Source organism: Eurypyga helias, unplaced genomic scaffold (assembly GCF_000690775.1).
Source record: "Eurypyga helias isolate BGI_N326 unplaced genomic scaffold, ASM69077v1 scaffold13129, whole genome shotgun sequence".
In the NCBI taxonomy this organism is placed as follows: Eukaryota; Metazoa; Chordata; class Aves; order Eurypygiformes; family Eurypygidae; genus Eurypyga; species Eurypyga helias.
In genome coordinates this window covers 500-23210 of record NW_010272776.1, presented here as the reverse complement: position 1 = coordinate 23210, position 22711 = coordinate 500, and the positions used below count along the sequence as shown (strand labels likewise).

Below are 22711 nucleotides of genomic sequence, written 5' to 3'. Positions count from 1 at the left end.
AACAGAGTCCATAATCATGTTCTCTCAATGCACTGTTCAACTTCCCCATGTTATATCAGACCCCTTCTTTGTAAAAATAACTGAATAGCTATGAAACCTAACAACTTTTTGACACGATTAGCAGTTGCTGCCCACACCTAACAGCCTTTGCTGTGGTTCAACACGTTGCATGATTAAACTTTGCACTCGCACTCTGAAATGACTTAAGCAGTGATGGCAGAGGTGGGACTGTTCTTTAAGGCTGAAAACCAATTACAGTTTAAAAACTGACCCTATGTCAGCTGTTTGATGTTCAGTTCAAAATAACTAGCCGTTAATTTGGCATGTGGCACGAACATCTTCAAGGATGCAGAATCAAAAGTGGTATCAAAAAAGGAAAGACTTAGCTCTGAATGCAGGCATGTAAATAAAAAATAAAGCACGTAAGCACAGCTCTAAGGCTTTCCAGTGCGTGCGCACGTGTACGTATGTCAACACGCATGCACACGCACACGCGCTCACGCTGCGTATGCCTGGTGCTGGACTAAGCACAACGTGCTGTGCAGGAAGGCACACATCTGCACACTTTACCACCCCACCAAATGCCTTTCCCAGTCGCACAGCCCTTTTGTACAGGCTGCTATTTTTAACAGCAGCGTACTATTAATGCTATTACAACAATTACTTGAAGTATGCAAATGTGAAAACCAAACAGTTTTCCTGGCCAACATTGGCTCACAAGGCTTATTTTTGTGAACTTATGCTCAGATACGACTTGAAAGGTTACTGAAATATACAGTATTCAGATAGTTACAGGTGTTCTGTCAGACCACTGCCATGTCCCTCCAGAAAGCGGGTTTCTTTTATTAAATCCAATCCAGAACTGTCTTTCTTCTGTCCTATAAGGGAAATAAAGAATATAACATTTCTCATACACTTTTTCCTTAGCTATTTCAGAAATTACTTTTTAAATAGTGCAAGTACCCATATTAATTTCTTCTTGAATTCAAGATACCATTCCGTAATACATTTCTTAACTTTTTAGTATCCTTGAAGTAAACTCTTTACTACTGAAATATTAAATTGGATTTTTAAAGATGAAAACATTTAAAATAGGATTAAAACCTCCATTTCCAGGAGGAATGTTAACTCAGAAATATATCCTTGCCATCAACAGTTGCTGAACATCTACTACAAAGCTGATCTTCAAAAAGAATCACATTACAGTGTGGCTAATACACTGCTTTTCACCCCTTTCTAAGTTCATGTTAAAGAGACTTCTTCAGCCACTAGGAAAGAGGATGAAAGGACCTATATTGTATATTCTTTTTACACATGAGTATAATTAAGATAAATCTTGTTGGTGTTAAAAAAAATATATATTTACCTATCAAAAATTGTATATAATAAATTGTTTAAAAATGTCTCTTCATATACATGGCTAAAACTAGCAAGATGTGCTCCAAAATCTTGGCATAACGCTTCTGCTTCATCCCACGTTCTCCTCATCAGAACTTTTTCATTGTGAAATATCTGCAATAAAATAAACACTGTCATAAGTGTAGCTGATTTTGGAGAGCTGGTGTTTTAGAAGCCCATAAATATCAAACATTATTCACAGGTTTTCCTACAGTAAAGCCACATATAGTCCAAGTACAGTTCTGATTCTTAAGACTTTCACTCACTTCAAAATGCAGTGAAGGGTGGTAATAATTAATTTTTGTTTCTTGAGAGAAAGAAATAATGCTTTGCCAAAAATATTTTAGGAACAGAGTAACCCTAAGGCGATGTAGAATCAGAAAAATTCAAAGCAAGTTTGTCACGTACCTTGTAGCAGCTGAGGAGATTAGGTTCTGACTCCCATCCAAAATAGCAGGAACTCAAATGTTTTTGAAAAGTAAGTTCAGGTTCTTCATAAGAATTGATTTGTTGCTTGCACAATGACATTGCTTTGAAGTTCTTACAGCTTTTCACCTCCCAATAACCAATGGGATCCTGCCCTCGCATAGCAACACATCCTCCAGAATGACCTAGACATGGGAATAGTGTTGAGTATCAGAATAAAGCATTTGAATTCTGTGAATATTTGGTGAATTGACTGTTTCACTGGCATCAGGTTCTGGATAAAACCTCAATGAACTTAGACAAGTAGCAAATTCTCTGGTTAGCGACTAGTTTATAAGCCTGTCTTGGCTGACTTGAGCTTATAAAATGATCCATGACAAAGGGTCCCTCTCTAAAGCAGGAGATGAAATGCAATTTAAAACAGTACTTTTGCTAACCGCAGTAGCAAAGCAATAAATATAAAGATTCCAAAACTGAGAAGCAATTAGTGAGATGGAGTGTCTTCATTATGACATCTCAGGTAGCGTTGCTAAGAGGTTTACATTTCAATGGTTGAACAGCTATTTCATTTTTTTGTTTGTTTGTTTTCTTGGCATGTTTTCCTTTGGATTACTATAAAACAAACAAACTCAAAGAAACAAACCAAGTATCAGCAAACTAAAGGGGAAAAAGAAACTTCCACACAGTGCTCTTATTGACAGAAAGGTACCTCAGGCAATCTCTACCCTCTTTTTTTCATATAAAGTACAAATTGCAAACTGTTACTGAATAAAATTCACGGCTTCTCTGAGAGCTTACGCTGCGAGTCTCAGGAAACCCTGATGGCCTCTTTGAAAAGGCCATAAAGAAACATATGAAAAACACCTCACAAAGAAAAATTTCAGGGATTTGCTGTGTCTGCAAGGAGACCTTGGCTGTTAACTTTCCTTCCGCCACACTGGAGGTGGGAAGAGCAACACTGAGCATCCTGCCACAACCAGAGAGCCCATGATAACAGCACCCGGCTGGAAAGCGGAGAAGGAAGCTGCAGCTTCTCTACAACCGCCAACTCATCCACTCAATCCATGGTAGGAAGTTAGAGTTGACAGAAAATGTAAGCTTATCTCTCTGCTCTTTTGGCCAGGCCTCTTCAATCACTGCTGAGCCACTGGTAGCGGAGGGGAGAGAGCGCACTACCCCCTCCAAGCCTTTGGGTTTTTTTATTTGTCATGTTACTCACGTGGCTGGTACTTGTTCCAGTTCACATAGCTCACGGAGCGATTCTTTCCCGCTGTACTTAGCCAAAAGTATTCTCCTGTGTTGTTAAGGTCTTGCAATCCTATCCAAAAATAAGTTCTCTCAGATTTTACCGTGCTACGGATCATGCTGTTGATAAAAGCTTGTTCAAACCTTAATAAAATAATCAAGACAAAACATTTATTAGAATAAAAGAGGTCAATTGGTATTTCAGTGAATAGCTCTCATGAAATTATTTAAAGTTACGTGAGAAGAAAAAATTATATAAGAGGTACTTAATTTTCTTTATAGGATGCTGTGGGAAACTTCAGGCACAAGTCTGTAGCATAAACCACAATTTCTCCCTATTTTTTTTTTCAGCATTTGGGCACATAAGAAGTAAAAGTAGACTAAGATCTTGTAAGCTGAATGCTTGAACTACAAGATGTAAAGACAGAATATGTTAATGATGCACAAATAGAACTAAGAAACTCCTTGCATGAAGGAGAAAAGATAGCAGGGTCTGAAAAAGCTGCAGAAGAAAGAAAAGAAAAAGGGCTGCAGAGAAGTATCCTGTTGGAACCGGATGCACAGGACTAAGAAACCAGAGCTGGAGGACTCAAAGCACTAGCTGGTCTGACAACAGAAGGAATTGCTTTTTCCTTCTTCATTAAAGTTATGAAATATTTACAGCTTTTTGCAAGTAATAACTGTTGCATATAGTAACTCATTTGTCACTTAAACATGATTTATTCATATATAATTGGTATAGCATTATACAAAAATGCTTCAGTTTATGAGCACACTCCAACAGCTTCTTGTGAAAATATATACAGCAAAGTAAATTCCCAGTTTGACAGACTTACATGGCAACTTAGATTCTCACACTGTAAAAAGAACAGCTCAATACGACAAAGATAATGTGAATGTAAAAAACTGAATGTATCTGTAACACTGGGAGTGACTAAGAACTTTTATTTAATTTTAATTTCCTCTGCATGTTCTTTTTTCATACCAACTCTCCTTCCTCTAAAACCTACTACTTAATGAGTATTTTAGGACCAATACACTGAAAAGGCTTTGCATTTTTCACACCAGAACAACAAACCTCAGCAGTAATTTAAAAACAAAAAAACTAAACTAACAACTACCTTCTTTTGCCACTCCAACTTCAGAACTGGGAACTGACATAAGCAGCAGTGCTGGCTACACCCAGCACAAATCAAATGAAAATAAATAAGCAGGGAAAGACAGAAGACATTCTCCCAGTGAAGTGCAGAATGCCCTCAGCTCCCTGTGACGTTTGTGCTGCAAATGCTCAGCTGCAAGAATCCGTCCTTCATCCTCCCCATCGTCCTGTGGCACAGCACTGCATGCATTGGGCACAATCCTGAAACCACCTGGCAGGCCACCTTCCCATCGGTATAAATCCTTACGTGGGGTTGCCTGTGCTTTCCTAAAATTTCTAGCTATTGTTAATCTAATTGCTGGTGGTTACAGTTCTGCCCCATCTTAAAGGGAGGGGAGATTTCCTCCGTGAGCTGTTCTTCTTTTGTTTTTAAAAAAAACAGTAAATACATATATAATGTATCTAACAGTATGTCCTAAACTTGATTGGCAATCCAACATACAGGGTAAAGTGCAAAGATATCAGAGAAAACCCAAGCATCTGGACATCTGCAGAGGAGAAAGCCTTTGCTTAAGCTGGAATACAGGTAAACAGGAACACAGAGAGGGAAGACAGACCTCAAATGCTTTCAAATATTTACTCTCCCCATCTGCTGAGAACTCATGTAAAATGAACACATAAATAGAAACATTTATAAAACGCTGATTGGTTTAGATTAAAATTTGGTAATTTTTATTATAAAAATCATTAAAATATATTTTCATTTTCAGTATAGTCTCCAAGTATACTAGTAAAGTTCCTTAAAGATGTTACATACCTCTTGGAAAGCATTTTGTTTAGATTCCTGCATGCTCACAAGTGTGCACATTGCTGTAAGCCTAACTATCGCTTTCACTGAATTTATTTTCAATTAAAAAATAAAGCAAAGCACACCTTTGATTTTAGCCAGTGTTAGTAATTATGCTCGCCTCTCACACAAATATTGCCTCACGATGGTAATATCTTTTGCCATGCAACACTTTCTGAAGTTAGAACAGCTCTTGTTAGAGGTATCTTCACGCTCTCTGATAGGATTAACTACCTGTTTGTTACTGATACAAGTGCAGATGGGCAGAAATAACCACTGGAAGCCTGTTCAAAACTTCGAGGGGTACTGTCGATTTTGTAACAATATCCACCATGTCTTTCCCATCCCTTAAAAGAAATGAACATTATTTCATAGATTATTAATTATTATATAATAGCTATAAACTTGATCCCCTTTGTACTTTCTGGCTGATCATCACCCTATAGCCCTTTTCCTTCCTACTGTGGTTCAAGCATAGTTACCGTCATGGTCACTGAAAACGTGGGTAAATTTCACAGAAGTTTAAAGTTTAAACTCTTAAATTTTGAAAAACTGGCTTAACACACACACAGACACACACAAACATTTTTAATGGGTATAATAAAAATATGGGCAGTGGTTAAGGCACTCTCCAGGCACACTGTTTTTATTTCAATTTTATACTAGGAATATTGTTTTACTGATTGAGTTCTGGGGAAGTATGCCAAACCCCTCAGCCAGCCACCTCTTTCCATGAAGGTGTAGCAGCACTTGTTGGCTTCCACTCGGGGTAACTCACCACTGATATCTAATATCTGAAGTGCAGGGTAAACGCTGCCATGTCAGATTCAGTTAAGTCATTATAAAAAATGATTACAGCTGCCCTTTGTCTTCAGCTGCAAACAAAAATATTTATTCCAGAAATTGCTGGGTTTTCACACAGCAATGCTCTAGTTATTTACCTTTCCTCAACTCCCTTTCCCATTTTCAAATAGAACTTAAAAAAAAGGCAAACAATCACTCCTACCCTAATAATGCTGAATTAAAATGACACATTGTCATGGTTTATCAGATGAGCCAGAAGACTGAGTCAGTGCTCAGCCTGCCGCATTTCTAATATTTTATTTCTTATTATCATTACTGCTTTGAGCAACCTGGTCTAGTGGAAGGCGTCCCTGCCCAGGGCAGGGGGGTTGTAACTAGATGATCTTTAAGGTCCCTTCCAACCCAAACTATTCTGTGGTTCCACAGTTCTTCTCTGGGTACCCAGAAGATGCTACCAGGGCTAGTGCGAGTTCTGCCTGTGTGAGTTCACACAGCAGACCTGCCTGGTCTTCCTGCTTCAGTGTTTCAAATGATGAAAAGAATAAAGAGATAATAAGCCGTCTCTGTCTAAACTTGAAGCCACACACAGGCAGGAAAACCAGTCGATCTCGCTTTGTCTCTTCCACAAGGGAGGTGCTGCTTGCAGGGGAGCTCACAAAGCAGCCCAACAGGGGCCAAGCACAGCACCTGACGGCACCATCAAACACTGCTTGATGGGGAGATTAACAGCAAAAGGAGAAAAAGTGGAAACAGATAAGCTCCTTTTCTGCAATCCATCCTCAGATACAGTAAAATACAGAAGGTGCTGCAGACCTATCCCGGAGAGCAAGCAAGTATCATGCACATCCTTCAGCCCTGTTGAATCAGGCGAGGCAAATTTCAGCCTCCAGTTGGGAGCGTGTTTGCTGTCAGGGTTGCTGACAGCTCTGCTGCCTTTTACTATCATCCCCCTTCAGTGCTTGGAAGACGACTCCGCACAGCCCTTCGTATGGCACAAAAGCACAGAAGCAAAATGAGCCATAGTATGATTTCTGTGGTTTCCCTTGAGAACAACACATAGGCATTGCTCAGACCTTGGCTCTGCAAACAAAAACAAACTGTGTTGAGGCTCTGCCCTATCTCTGTACCAGTGACCTGGGATTTCCCAATGGGGAAAGTGCGTTGGCAGGTACTGAGGGCTGGGTGGTGCCCGGGGACCCAGCGGGCTCTCGGCAGCCCCACGGGGCACTCAGCAATGACACCTTCACCTCCATGTGCACTTAAACTCGGGGGAGTCAGGGATGGAAGACCAAAAAGCCCTCTAGAGGGACACAGGTAAGAAACAGCAAATGTCCAGTTCCCTTCAACTGGAATTCTTCTTGAGAGAAAAATGCACCAGTTCGAATGAATCAAACACAAGCATCCAAGCCTCTTGGAAATTTTCATCTGGAGCAAATACACTGCATAACCTTCCTCTTAAAGCCTTCTCGGTGCCTAAAGACTGAAGTAATTTGACACTAATCTTGACTTTAAAAAAAAAAAAAATTGTGGAATAACTGGAGGCTTGTAAGCTTGCACTGAGGCAAGCACAGATTGAGAAATTCAAAACTTAAAAGGCTCAGTAATTGGTCAATAAAATGGCAGATAGCATTCCATACAGATAAATGCGAAGTGATGCACATGGGGACCGCCCCTGCAACCCCCAATCATTTCATGTGTGAAGAGAGGAACAGCTATCCCACTCCCACCACGAGAATCAGATTTGGGGGTTAAGTTCCAGGAAACAGTTTAGTCAAACAGTCAAATGAATCTTAAGAACTGTGAGGAGAGAAAGAACGGAGAAGGTTACTCTGTCCTTTTAAATTCATTTTGCCATTTTTGGAGTTCTGACTCACAATTTCAGAAAAGGATATTAGAAAAGAAGGGCATCAAGGATGACAAAATGTATGGAGCTGCTTCCACATAAGCAGTAGCTGAGCAGGCTGGGACTCTTCAGCCTGGAAAGAGATGCCTTAGGGAGGGTATGACACAGGTCCACAAAACAGTGAGTGACGTGAGGGTGGGCAACTAATTCAGTACGAGACCTTGGGGACGACAAACAAAGCTAAGGTAGCAGGAGGAAGATACAAACATGGAAAGAAGGTGGCATTTTTTCATTCAAAGGGTAGTAGATTTATAGATCTCCTCACTAGGTAACGGTGCGAATCCAAAGAGCTCGCATGAGTTCACGGGAAACCAGGCAAGCACTTGGAGGGGGATACCAGTGCGGGCCGTTAGATACACATATCTTAAAAAGACTCAGGAAATCCCCTGAATAGTGGGGGGTTCAGGGAAAACTGGGGGAAGCATTATCCATATTTGCCCTGTCCTGCTCTTCCCGAAACATCACGTGCAGCCACCTGTGCGAGGCAGAACACGAGGCCAAATGGACCCTTACTCTGAGCAGCTGCCATTCTGCTCCTTAAGAGGTTTTGCTGCCCTAATAGCAATTCTCTTAGAAGTACAGTTCTCTCCTGTTACAACAGCCATAAAGACAAATGCTGGATTTAGTACTATAGTGTTCTTTTGATGCACTAATTAAAGTGTAGAGGACCGGAGAAAGTCTCCAGTACACATACAGTCAGTTCTGCACTGAGAAACCTCCAACTCGATTATCAAGCAGCTGACAGCTCCACAACCTGTTTCAAAAGCTGATTGAAAGAAAATGTTGAAAACTATTATTTCAGCGCTGGGGAAAACTGCCCAGAGAATCTGACCTCTGCAATATAATACTTATCCTCAGTAATATCCTGCTGACTAGGAAAAAAGAACAGTTGACCTGCTAAGCGAAGAAGTGTTTAGCACTTTTTATTAGGGAAAAAAAAAGAGCTCAGGTTTCTAGTAACATGATATGGACATATTGCAAAAACTGCAATCAGCAGAACCACAGAAAATGTTAAAGGCTGGTTCACCTGATACACAAGTCATAAAATCAACATGAGATGAACTCTCAGTAATAACACATAAGACTATAAAGCTTCAGAAAAACTAACAACTGTGCTTGAGGCCAAAGCTCCCTAAGGATCCACTAGCAATCCAACATGAATGACAGTACAAGGTTAACGAAGCAAAAGATCTAATGTGAGAAACACCAATAGATATTCTGCACATTTAAGGTAAGTCAGCAATAGAAAAAAGGAGACAAAGGTAAACCTGGATGAAATAAAGACTTAGCCCTGGAAAACTGGGCCAATAACTAGCAACAACATATATATTGAATGTTAAAAGAAACTGAGTTGTCAACAAAATGTCTGAAGCCAAATGTAGCTTTGATTAGGTTTGGTACTGGCTTCTTTTGATAAAGTAGATATAACTTTTTTCACATTAGAAAGAAAATGATCTATTGAAACCAAGCGACTGTAACAGGGTTCAGCATATGTTTTTAAGGGTGTAAAACATCAACAAGCAGAATTTTATCCTGAGTAGGAAGCTTGCCAGAGCAGACCAAACTACCTATGACCAGTGACTCAACCTCTGAGTCTCGATCCTGTGAGGTACCAGAAGTTGAAGTGCTGTTGAGCTCCTGACTACAAATGGAAGTCTTGCTGCTCTGCACATTTTTCACATGACCAGGACTGTGAAAAACCTTCCTTATCCTAATAACACTGAATTCTTGAGTGATGAAATACATTGGTCCAAATGAAACGAATGCAGTTACCCTAAACTTTTGGAAATGCTACGCTGGAACCAAGCAGTAACTGCCTCTTGTAATGGTATGGCCAGAGCACGGATCCTTCCGGGGAAAGACTGCATCTGACTTCAAACAGTTCAGCTTCAACCTTAGAATTCAACTGAACTGGTTGTGTTTCTTGACTTCAAGAAAAACAATAGGATATGAAAATGAAGACAATGAGCTAAAGAGTGAATTAGAGAAGAGAGATTTTTGTTGACAGAAAAAGAGGGTTATAAAACTCCTCCAGAGTTCTGAATAAAACTCGTCTGCTCACTGTGAAAAGGAACAATGGCAAACAAAATTATACTTCAACATGTTACCTTTTACTACCAGAATGCAGAGCCTAAAAGCCTGATAACCTGTCGCAATGCCCTGTTTAGATAGCTGTGCTCCTTCCCATTTGTGTTTGAAAGCCAAAGGAATGCTTATGTACGAGTGGAAGAGTTCACTCTCCGTGTCAATGAAAGTGATTGTTTTTCACCCTGACATTCCATTTCACTGTATGAAAACCATGTGTGGGATGAGGCATCATGTAACAGCCATTATTTGCACAGATGGTGGACAAAAGCGTTTTCACTTTTGATCTAGAAAGAAATAGGAACTTGGGTCACAACTGCTGACAACACAACAAGCCATGAAAGGTATCTTGGGAAAGCTTTTAATCTTAACATGAAAATTTAGTTTACATACTTTTAAGGCAAACAATGAGAGTTTTCATAATAAAACATGCATGTCTTTGATATGAATAACTGAAGTTATCTATCTACATCCACATGTTCTGTAGCTACATTTAGAGGTTTTCTATATAATACTATTTTATGAATAAGGCTCTGAAACAAACAAAACCCCTTACCTCTGGACAATTTGATTCCAGCTCAGGAGAGACATGATTAAACTCCCCTGCTTTTTTGCAAATGTAGAAAGACCTGTCTTCACAGTTTTTAACCTTCCAATGTCCCTCCTAAGGGATAAAAAGAAGTATATCCTGTACATACTCATATTCTCATGCATATCTATACACATATTAGATTACACTCCCTCCTCGTATTTTAACTTTTCAATAAAGCTGAGTAATTTTCCTCACTCTATTCACTTATTTATCCTTAGATGGACCATTTATTTCTACCAAGACTATCAGCAGGACTTTTCAAATCAATCATACAAACAAGTTTGTTTCTTTGAATCACTCTTTGGGATGTAAGGTGTCTTAACTAACACTATGGCCATGCCATACTATTCAGAATAGACAGGAATTTTCTTCCTACCTGTTATAGTGCTTTGTAAGATTATTCTTTATATTTGAACAGGCCTTACAAATATTGTAAGATATTACAAACCTTGTATAATTTTTAGACATCTATACATACTGGACATGTACCAAAAATAATGCTTGAAGAATTTTAACTTGAACCTCCTTTTCCTTTGTATTTTACATTTTCATTTGCTTGATTACACTTGCAAACTGAGTAAAATATGGGGGTTTTTTAATCTACAACCCACAATTTTACCAAAGTACTATTTTTTGCTTCCAATGGGAACCCACTTTTCTAGGTCACTGTAATTGTCTTGGCTTCCCCATGAGTTAAAGACTGCTACCTGGACCCACAACTGGAGAGAGAAGAGCAACTCCTTTTGAGACAGTTTTCACATGTTACCAAAAAAAAAAAAAAAGAAAAGGAATATACTGCTAGTTACTTAAGTCATGTATTAGTGAATTTAAGTAGTTAATTGTAAGTAAAGTAAATTTATGACCAAATTACAAAAAAAGTGACAGAGCCATGAATACCAGTAAGACAGAACATAGAGTAATGTTCAAGTAACACTAAGTTATACAACACCTGACTGATTTGGGGTCAATCTTAGCACTGTCAGCTTCTGTAATTTTATGCAGACCCAGACTACTGTTTTTGAAAGATGCTACATAAAATTTAAAAATACTGTCAGCAAGACAAAACAGGTGCAGCTGACAGCTTTTCAAAACGTGAATTTAAATCTTTCAAGACCAGAAATGACGCATCATAAATTACAATACACATTACTTGTATTTTAAATTACTTTGTCCTTATTAAAAATACCTACTCATATTTGTTCTCATCCATTCGGCAAGCTTTATGTATGTAACATTTCTTAGTGAACTTAAGCTTGAAATCCATGTTTAATTTTCTGTACATCAGCACTGCAAAATGTATTGGTTTCTAAAGGCTACATTACATTTATCACAACATGAATATATTCAGAATCAAAAACCAGTCAGACTACAGGTCACGGTTTAAACAAGTACACAGAGTGAGAAAATAAGTTGTTATATGAGCTGAAATAAGAGTGTCTAATTCTTTCAAAAAGAAAAGGAAACTTACAGATCCTTGTGCTGAAACACAGAGTTGTCCTGTTCTTTGAAAAGTGTTAGGTTCTTGGATGTACCAGTTAGAGAACTTTACTGGGGTGCTATCTGACCACTCAAAAACAACGGGGGTGTTATTACTGTATAAGCCAATCCATGTTTCAGTTACATTTTCTGTAAAAGAATGAGTTCAGATTTTAATGGTGAATAAATAGTAACATTAACACCCCCATTAAAAGTTATTAGTGGGATTTTCATATGAATTACCTACTTTCAAGAAAGAAGAAAATAGCTGTATATACTTTCGGAAACCTTACTGATGAGATAACGTTCTACTGCCCTTGAGGACTAAACTGTTTCAAAAATAGATCAACATACTGGATAATATGCTTTGAAATCCTGAAAAATACAAATTAAGAGCATATCCTGCAACCACAGCTGATGGGACAGAATTGATAAAACATGTCACTGTGCCCCAGCTCTGGGGAGCTTTAACTCATGACCAACCTGTGCAGCTCTGTCAGCACACTGATGTCAGCTGCAGGCACAAAGCATTCACTTTTCTTTGCTGGTGTTAGGACAACAAAAGTCTTGGTGTTGCTGCACCAAAGAGCTTTTGTTCGTTAAGTTCCTTGTGTAATTATGCTACCTCTTAGGACAATGTGGACTAGGACTCCTTTGATACGCCCTGCTGTCATCAAAGGGGAGGCTGCCAACATACTAGCAGCAGCGGCTACTCTGAAGTGTGGACTAAGCCAGCCTGAAAGCAAAAGATACTCCAAACTGTTGTTGCTTCTAAGCACAATTCTTGCATAACGACGATCACTGAATATTTTGCAACCATTTGCAAGGAACCAGCCACAAACAGGAAAGGATGAAAGCTAGCGTGTTTACTGCTGCCTCACTGTTCCTTTTGTCAATTCACTTCTTGAAGTATGGTTACTGGAGAAGGTGACACCACACATTTTTTAAGACTCCTAGAAGGAGCATGCATCATGCTTTCTCCTTCTGTAAACATCATTTGAGTGTGCCATGTAATACAGTGCTCAAGTGGCTAACAATGTTAAAGGGCTGCCCAAAAGAGCATCACAAAATACTACAAGAAACACTTTAAACTCACTCCCCAGACTCACCACTTTGAAGCAAGTTAAGCAGCAGCTCTGTCTCTGCCATGGAGGATATACTAACGAGCCCACCAGCGTCACTTTGACATGAGATAAAAGCATCGTTCCAGCTCTTCTCCTCTTTATAAAGTCTGTAGCAGTTGCGATTGTGTGGGTACCAGCCAGCGTCACAACGAGTGGCAAAATACTTCCATGTATCTTTCAATTAAGCATACAAAGTTGATGTATATTACACAGAATTGCCAAGGCTATGCTATGTTCATAACACTTTCAGAGCTATTTTTTTATCTTCAAATGCTGAAAACAGAGTCATCCCAGATGACTTAAGGAGGCCAAAACACATGCTCTATGGAACATCACTTACTAAGCAAACTGAAATTTCTCCCACTTTGTTTCATGATTCAGCCATCTGGGCTGTGGGACTAGTGCAAACACACTGATGGATCTGCTATTCAGTTTAAAACATGTTGTATCTCCCTTATTACCTCTGAACCTCACTCCAGCTACAGCTTTTTTCAAATGCATTACCTACAAATAAGTTTGTTTCATTATCTGAAACAAGTAGGGAAACTTTCTTTTAACTTACCAAGAAGAAGTTGAACCTATGGAAGTTCAATAAGAAGTTGTTCTTATCAAAACAAAAATTAATGTTCTAATATGCTCAATTCTGTGTTTAACTTACCCACAGAACATGTCTGGGGCATTCTATGTCCTATATTCATTATACAAACACTTAAAAAAATATATATGTGCAATGCTTTTTTTGTGTATCAGAAGTACAGCATGCCATAAAAATAACTGCCAATTTTAAGCTGCATTTATGCAACTTTCTTCTCTGTGGGCCACTGCTTAATTCCATTCAAAGCCAAAAGCCTATTTTTAAACTCAAGTGTGGTTTTATTGTAATATAAAGAGAAGGAGCATTCTGTAAGCTGCTGGTCATGTCAGGAACCAATTAAATGCTATGTGCATTAAAATTATTTGTTAGCTTTAAGACTCTCAGCATGTTTTTCAGGACTGCATTTAAACAGAAGGAAGTGTTACTACATCAGTTGAAGTAAACTGTATTCAATTTAAACTAGCAAACCCATACATTCAGTCTAGCTAAGCCTCCGTTCTGCTGACTTTAGATTCAGGTAGCTTCCTCTCGTTCTCCTTCCACACCCAAAAATACAATAGAGTAACAGTGAGAGACTTACCCAATGTGTCATGCTCTGTCTTATTTAAATATTTTTTGCATACAAAAGGCAACCCAGCTTCACACGGATAACTTTGCCATCCATACTTCAGCTTTGAATTAATCACTGCACAGTAATTTTCTTTAAAACGGTCATCAGAGACATCTGCAAACACATTTTTGAAAAACACAAAATCGCATAAAATCACTTGTTACTTGTAAAATGCTGTTGTACGGCGTTCCGCAACCCACTGAATTAATGTACAAATGTCTCTGCACCCCCAAACTTCTATTAACATTACACCACTTCCATGGAATGTTGAACATCGACCATGATCTATACATGTGTAGCAATCCCTCCTTCGCTGCTGCTATCAGATGAGAGGCTGAAATAAGCTCTAGTGTTTATGTTATACCTGCTGGTGGGCAGAACCCAAAATGGAACAAACCAAGTCACAAAGCTCACAATAACGTGCTAATGTTAATGACAGCATGTTAATGTAAACAAATTGAAACCCCTTTCCTCCACAAAACCAGCTAAAGCACAGCTTCTAAATACACAACTGGAATCTTATCTTTTTAGAAGTAAATGATGAAAGGGCTGGATATTAATGCTTTGAAGAGATCCACCTCAATTGATGCTACATCCTTAGAAGAGGCTTTTAGTTCATGAATATGAATAAATATTTCTACCAAAAAAAACCAAAGGAGGCACATTCATTCACTTGCTTCACTTGTCAAACGTAGCTGTAGGGACAGCAGTCTCGTACCAAGCTGCAGTTACAGATAGCATATCATTACACTGCTATAACATATCCAAGAGGAACATCAAGTACTTTCTCTCCAGTTCACAAACACCAGCGGTGCTCCATCTGACCACTGCCAGCCAGCATCTTCCTCCAGGTGATTCAGGCCCATCCACAGCCTCATGTCTGTGGCGTTTAACTGCCCTTAAACAGAAAAAAAAAAAAAAGAAGTAACACTTCACACTTTCCCTGTGTTTTCAAATCTCTACAGCTATAAATCTGCTGTCCTGACTTGTTACAATAGGAATAAGTCTCCAGAAAGTTCAGACTGTTTTTTTCTGTCCTTAGAAAAAGTGTTATTTGTTAATCAACACAGAGATGAAAAGGAATAAACTCAGAAGCCTGCATCCTTCAAAAGGATCCTGCAAACCCTTCCTGCAGTTGTTGCTGACGTTAGAAGTTAAATCTAGAACTAACAGCTACATAAATGCTACCATTTCAGCTTTCCATGAACCAAACAACTTGCAGTCCCTTTAAGCCTTCAGGCATATCAAAAAGCTAATGAAATAATTTTAAAAACTTCCTGTTAGCTTACATCCTGCAATTGAAAATCAGCAATAATGGGAAGCAGTGGGCAAGAAACCTGAGGCAGCCTTTCGCATCACAGCTCTACCACCCATTCCTCTGCTCGGTTCTCTCCACCTACACTAAAATACCCGGGAAAGCCATGCTGTCAGAAGGCTCTGCAAAATTTGGCTGAGATGCCTGCTGCACAGGGGCAAGCAAAAGGCTTGTCAGGGAAGGAATCCCATCCAACAGGGTTGGCATTTTTCCCCATACAGAACATTTACTTCAAGCCTGAAGAAAAGTTCTCCACATTCCCATTTGGTGAAGTCCAGCTTGCAAAGAAAACGTAACAGGACAAAGGGACACCAGGGTACACTGCAGAAAAGGTAAATATTTGTACAATTCTCCAAAGAAAACAAATACACTCCATAACCACAGCTGCAAGAACCAATGGGAGAATCTGTGGGGAGGACGAATTAAGGCAATTACACCCTCACCTAACAGGTACCACCTCATCAGCACTCAGGTTTTTAAGGTGGCAGCTTACCTTCACCCTTGCTTTTTCCAACAGCTCTACTGAGATGTGCTACTGCAATTAGCAATGGGAGACATCACACAGTGTTAACCTCCAAAGCTTACCCCTTTTTCACACGTAAAGAGGAAATCTAACTACAGGTTTCCTATAAGGTCCCCAAAAACGTCTACTCACTGCTTAAGTTACTTATGTAGTTCTGCTCCTCGGGTTCGGTGACACTCAGGAGGTCCCCTCCCTGCAGCTGACAGGCGACCCGGGCCTCTCGCCAGGTCAGCACAGATGCAAGGTTGAACTGGTAGCAAAGGTGCGTGTCAGGGTTCTTGCTCCAAAAAACGTCACAGCCGCTCTCTGCTCAAAAACAGATTTGTCACCAACAGCCCAAGGCTACAAACTAATCGGGAAGGTAACACCTTGAACAGTGTAATTAATTAATCACAGTAGCATCCCAATGGAAGCACTATTAGGAACTCCTTTCATGCTCCTCTGTTAAAGAGCATATGGAAACAGGACACTGACGGAATAAAACGTTGCTCTGTATTTCATATGGTTGATAAAACACCCAGGAGCTGATCTGCAGCTGGTGGTGATTTTCACAGCTCTCACGAAGTCAGCAGAGCTACGTTTTAATGTACACCACCTGATCACTTGATCCTAAACCTGAATGTTAGAATATTCCACCTATGAACACTTCACTCAACCTGTGGAGGAGCAGTCCCTGGATCTCCTCTCTCGTACTCAAGAGAATAACTAAAAAGCGTAAGCACAGCTAAAAATACCATTTATTCTAATGGTTGCCCAGAAATCCCCATCACAAAGACACATTTACAGCTGGTTTTAAGGTGTTTTGGAACTCAGATCTGAAATGCAGCTTGAGCAGGGAGGGCTCTTCTACACCACTCCTACTGATCGAAGATACTATTTTGCTTATTTGTGCAAGAAGCTGGAATATTCATGAAGATTATACATCCAAAATCTTTCTAAAAGCACATATTTTTAAAGCTGTTACTTCTAAGTGGTTTAGGCCCAAGATGTGTCCAAGTAGTGAACAGAAGAAAAGGAACGAGCAAGATGTAACACAGCCAAAAGCAGAACACGACCTCGCAAGAGCAACCCTCACTTCACATGCTCCAGTGTGTATCACTGGCACAGAGGCCCGAGAGGTTTGGCTGCAGGGTGAGGTCAATGGGCCGTGCAGAACAAAATCCTTCTGCTCACCCGTGGTGGTTTTGCTTCTGGGGCAAGGACTTGACTCCAAAGGCCAAACATGACAAATCACGACAACATTTTCTAAAGTCGTCTTCTGCATTTTTTAAAGAGACTTTCCCCTCTAACAGAATGGAAATAATCCAAAGCAGAGTGCGCCCAAGAGTTACTAATAAAGAGCAAAGGTACTCTGGTGGAGTGAGGGGAGGGAGAAGACAAGCAATATCTTACCAGCACTGGGGCAAATCCCCCATTTTTCTTCTTGTTCGTAGTGAGTTGTTGTGGCACACCAGTCAAAATCTTTTCCATCTCTGGTACACTCATAATACCATTTGTTGTTATATTTAAATGGAAAAATGCATGGGAAACCAAAGGAATTTCCCAGCAAGGTGTATGTTTCTGGAATAAACAAAATGCAAAGATTAAAAGAATGCAGACCACAGAAATTTCTTCGGCTCCATATTTCATTAGTCCTTTTTTTAGCAGCAAGGATAATAATAAAATGCCTAGTTATTTTCTAATTCTAATTTATACATGATAACATAGCATTACAAGTATGAGCAGCATAACTTCTGTGAACAGAATTTGGAAATAATAGTTTATGAAATTTGTCACCATAAAACAAGGCACATTCTCGTAGCTTACTACAATTGAAAAAAAAAAACAAAACAACAATTAACATATTCAACCTGCACTTGCATTTCAGAACAACTACTTAAAACAATACTTAGCAGAATCATTACATACTGAGATGCCAACTCTACTTATCTTTTATTTGTTAGTATATGACTATCAGTTTAGCATTGTTTCCCCTGCTCTTCCCACTCTTTATAAAGTGGGTTTCTAATGTTTTTTCCATTCTCTTTGTCATTCTATGGGAAAGGAAATGTGAAAGACAAAGGAATATTAAATAAACTTTTAAAAATAAGTTTTTATACTACGGGGAATAATAATCTGGCTAAAGAACTGATGTTACATACATCTGTTGTCACAATCATTTAATGCCTTATAAAATATTTAAAGCATTTTCCTATTGTACTTTGAGTATCAAAATATTGAGAGAAGCCAGTGCAACTGAAAGCTGTAAAAGCTTTACCTTAACCTCAGAGTTTCTATAAAAGGTCGAAGAACCACAATCACAGTTAGACTGAAACTGTTTTTCAAAGATTCCATGTTGATAGCATAAAGATCAAAGTCCTCCAACTACAGAATCAGCACATATTGCCAGGTTCCTAGAGGTTTCCAGAGTTAATGGCTGGCTGTGCACATATAAAAAACAGTTTACACATTGTAAATCCCCTTTAAAGCCTTCTGATATGAACAGATGGTACAAAGAACAGGGGTTAAAAAAAAAAAAAAAATCAGGATTGCTTCTGTCTGACCACTACCATGCTGTGGTCATGCTATGGAGGTGCGAGGGATTATCTCAGTCCTGGCAAGAAACCAAATTTGAAAGCTAGAGACCTCTCATCACAGTTACATAGGAGTTCATTGAAGGTAGAGATGCCCCCTTGACCTGGGGGACTAAGAGGCTGGCTTGGATTTGCATGTGCATAAGCTAAGGTAGAAAGAAGAAAATAGAAATTGGAGGTGAAAGAGATTTTGCCAACACAATTAATTACTTTGGTCCTGAAACTAGGAAGTGCCTGCTTAAGGCTGATCCTCTTCTTCCAGATCTCGCGGTACGAGGGCTAAACCAGGTCTACTTTCATCTCGCTATGTGTACACAGCAAATGTGTAAGGTTTTTGTGGGTTTAAGTATTTTCTGTCTGATCTTAACTATAAACTCCACTAGGTTTTAAAGAAGAGGTTGGGCCCTATAATGCTTTCCCAGTTATCACAGCTCCCAAAGGAACTACTTTGGAATTAATACAGGCCAAGCCCTGCTGCAGCTAGAGGAAACCACTGAGACCAGATCTGCAACCCAAACACCCAGTTCAAACGGGGAGAATCAACAGCTCCAACAACTCTGAGACACACTGTGCAAACATTAGGTCTTTCCTTCTACAGAAATGACCAGGAAGGGGTCAAGGTACAGTCTGTCTCTTGCTGGTTGCAGTCAATGGGTTTATCTTAGTCCTCGTACCTGGAAAATGGTTCATGTCTGGAGACCTGGATCCTGACATACATTCCTACACCTTTGCTAGCTGTACAGCAGGATTAATCAGAAGTCTGGTGTCTGCTCCAAAGTTTGGCATGTTCAGAGTCCAGGTGCTGAACGCTGCAAACATTGGGTTCATGCACACTGCAATCGCAGACCGATTTTCAGTGACAGGAATTTCAAATCCCTCGTTATCTCTCTTTGGGTTTATCTGATAATGAAAGCTGCAGGCCAAGTAACAGCAAATCTTTAGTTCCCTGATTTGAAATGAGCATTTCTTCGTTTGCAAGGATACTGGTGCTTTTTTGGCTCCATATAGCAGTGCAAGAAAAAAAAAAATCACTTGTGGGGTAAGCTCACCTCAACCAAGGCATATAAAAACACAAACTTTGAGTCCCAAACCACAACAGTGCTGGAAGGGCTCATGAACACCTGATCTTGCTTCAGAAGAACTTTTGAAAAGTTTTCCTGTCTACATCTCTATGATAAAATTTTATTTTTACCTTGAAATCGGTGTTCACAAAGGTCTTCATCATAGGACATGTACTGTTTCCACTGATCAGTGGATTTTTTTTTGGCCACAATACGTTTGCTGTTTTCAATGGCTAATTTGTACTCCGATACACCAACTAGTGCTTTTCCATCACAATCCCACCATAACGAGTACTGAGTTGAATCACATTCAAGCATACTTAATGGCTGTTCCAGTCTAGTGATGCTCAGTCCTAGACAGGTACTTCTGCCTATGTTGAAAAGACGGCGATTGGATACCCATTTCCATAACATGTCTTTTGAGAGTTGACCACAGTCTTCCAGAACAAGGCCAACTGCGTCCACTTTAATGCACAAGTTGGAGTCTTCATTTTGAATAATAAATATCCCTTTATCTGTAGGGGGAAAAAAAAAGGTGTCAGTCTGTAGAATATCGCAATTGACCCAACAATATCAAAAGAAAAATATTTTATTTGGAGCTATTTAGGAAGAAAACTGAAAATATATGTCAGAATAACTGGAATTTCAAAAAATGGGACTAAATTTACTGCCAGCTGGGTTTTTAACATGGGGACCCCTTGCAAGATCACAAAAAATAAGGCTAGGTAAATTTCTCATGTTGTATAGCCAAAAAAAAATGGGATGCCCAAAAGCATCAGTCATGTTCAAAGAAAAAAAAAAACAAACACCAGCCACCAAGAAATGCACAGTAATGGAGTACAGGTCTAAGTGTTACAAGAAGCGACGCTGTATATTGTAAAATAATCCTCCAGGGAGGATTGGAGAGTGCAATTAAAGTAAAAGCTAAAAAATTTAAGGCTGACATTGTCATATTCTCTGCCATACTCGTTTTCCACTCTCTGCAACTATAGAGGCAGAAAGAAAATATTTTGCATTGTAAATAAGACACAGAAAGGGTAGGATTTATCTATACCATGAGAGCTGATGGCCAAGACTGAAAGCATGCCTTCCCCACTAGACGCATATTGTTTAACCACACATGACTACCGTGGACCACAGCAATGCTGTGGGGTTAGCCTGACATCACGGCTTTCTTGGAATCGTGTAGAAATTCACTGAACTACGTGACATCACATTATAAGTATGCGGAAAAAAGTCAGCTGTTTAATGTCTTGGGAGCAAATGTTTATCTGAGCATATAGACTGAAAAAAATGAGGGCAGCTGAGGAACTGGAAATCAGCAAAACTTACACCTATAACAGCTCAGCTATTTTACTCACTCTGAAATCTAATGGTAATTAAACCATGGAGTTCCTCTCACCTTATAGGCACACTATTTATTTTATAACTCAGATTATGCACTAAAAAAAATAAGCAGCAGTTCCATTTTGCCTTGAAATTTTACAGTGATGATTTCTGCCACGTGTGCTTTCTCGCTGCTGTAATTCACTACACCTAACATCCTGAAGCAGTAACTGTAATTACAAAAAACCCTCTCAAACTGACACAGCCCACATCTAAAGTACGAGATGCAGAGGTCTGCCCAGATGCTGTGTCTGGGTTTAGTGCATACAGTTTGGATGTAGCTCTAGAAAAGGAAGATTTTTCAAGCAGCAGCAGGACAGTGCTGTGTAACAGCCAGATGGGAGATCAGCTCACGAACATAGCATGAAAACAACAAGCAGAACAGAGAGGATATAGATTATTGAGAGGGTTTTGGTTACAGATTCTGCACAGTGCACATCAAGCAGTCTGCCTTACAGAGAGGACAGCCACACTGCAGGCTGTATCACTGGTAAGGAACTCTCTTCTGCATGGCGATAGGCATGGGTAGCTAGTGATGGTACCTGAGCAGCGGCAAGCCTTTCTGACTGGCAGGAGGTGCCAATCAGCCTGTTGTATGTAATTGCATCTCCCAAGCCCCTAGCAGCTGTCCCATGTTAAGTCCTTAACCATGTGGGGCACAGCAAGGTCCCTTTAATCCATCCTATCTCTACAGCTCTCAGGTGCCTGACCTCACTAAAAAGTCTCAGTCAACACTCTGTGACAAATACCCATCTTGGCCCTTTGCTTTTGAGTTCCCTGTGAAGTCTGAGCAGTTTGCGCTGGTTTCATCCTTCTCATCCAACCCAATGTGCCACGGGTGACACGGGCATCTCTATCTACGTGGCCAGAAAGGGGTTCTGCCTCTCACACTAGGGGATGTCCTTCCCACAGCGGGTCTTATCTTAGTTGACCAAGAAAACAGGCTGTTAATTTGCTAGATAAGTGGAAGCTGGATGGTGTTAGCACCAGTAAACACGAATTAATGAGGTTAATTCACCATGATACTGGGATTCACACTTAAATAAACTACTTATGCAAACTCCGAATCTATCTCCACCTTGACAGCACACAGCAGCTCCCATGCAGCAGCTTCCAGGGTGTGAGGGGAGCAACACCACAACCCAAAGATGAAGGATTCTCAACCTTTGAATTACTTTATCTGTAAGGCTCTTAAGAGTCGCAGTAACTGCTGAGGAGAGATAAGGGTCTTACACAATGTACACAAATAACCCAGCTGGACGATCTCTGTGAATAACACCACACTTCCCTTTTCCATTCTGCAGCAATTTACGCCAAGAACGGCCAGAGCATAATTCTAAAGCCACACAGCCCCCTGTCGGATGTGGTTTCTGCTCCCCAACTACAAAATACAATTTGTAAGAGAGCTGTGCTGCCTTAAGGACTGCCAGGTAACTGCCAGCTCAAGGCAGAAGCAAGACATGAGAGATGGCAGGCTCAGTGACACTGGGGCAGTGACACAACTGGAGCAACACCAAGCCTTGGGAACGCCTCAAGGGCTCCCCTCCTCCTGGCTTGAGAATCTACACCACCCCTTTTACAGCTGCTCTCATAGACGGGTTTTGTACAAAGCTCCTGGGGTTCATGGAGGTTTCTGTGTCCCAAATTCT

The 22711-nt window shown here is 39.9% G+C and overlaps 1 protein-coding gene across 1 annotated transcript in view; it reads right to left on the bottom strand.

Annotated features, from left to right (window-relative positions):
- The window catches only part of PLA2R1 (phospholipase A2 receptor 1, 180kDa), a 36458-nt gene extending 16272 nt beyond the window's left edge, over positions 1 to 20186 (bottom strand). The window contains exons 1-13 of the mRNA XM_010159247.1: positions 19808 to 20186; positions 17435 to 17602; positions 16175 to 16348; positions 14989 to 15102; positions 14175 to 14318; positions 12985 to 13173; positions 11868 to 12025; positions 10364 to 10471; positions 5250 to 5362; positions 3044 to 3213; positions 1807 to 2009; positions 1367 to 1512; positions 794 to 878 (exon numbers count right to left, since the gene is read on the bottom strand). Of these exons, the coding sequence (XP_010157549.1) occupies positions 794 to 878; positions 1367 to 1512; positions 1807 to 2009; positions 3044 to 3213; positions 5250 to 5362; positions 10364 to 10471; positions 11868 to 12025; positions 12985 to 13173; positions 14175 to 14318; positions 14989 to 15102; positions 16175 to 16348; positions 17435 to 17602; positions 19808 to 20090 (2055 nt within the window). The 5' untranslated portion in view covers positions 20091 to 20186. The remainder of the gene's footprint in view (positions 1 to 793; positions 879 to 1366; positions 1513 to 1806; positions 2010 to 3043; positions 3214 to 5249; positions 5363 to 10363; positions 10472 to 11867; positions 12026 to 12984; positions 13174 to 14174; positions 14319 to 14988; positions 15103 to 16174; positions 16349 to 17434; positions 17603 to 19807) is intronic.
- Between the last annotated feature and the right edge of the window lie 2525 nt (positions 20187 to 22711).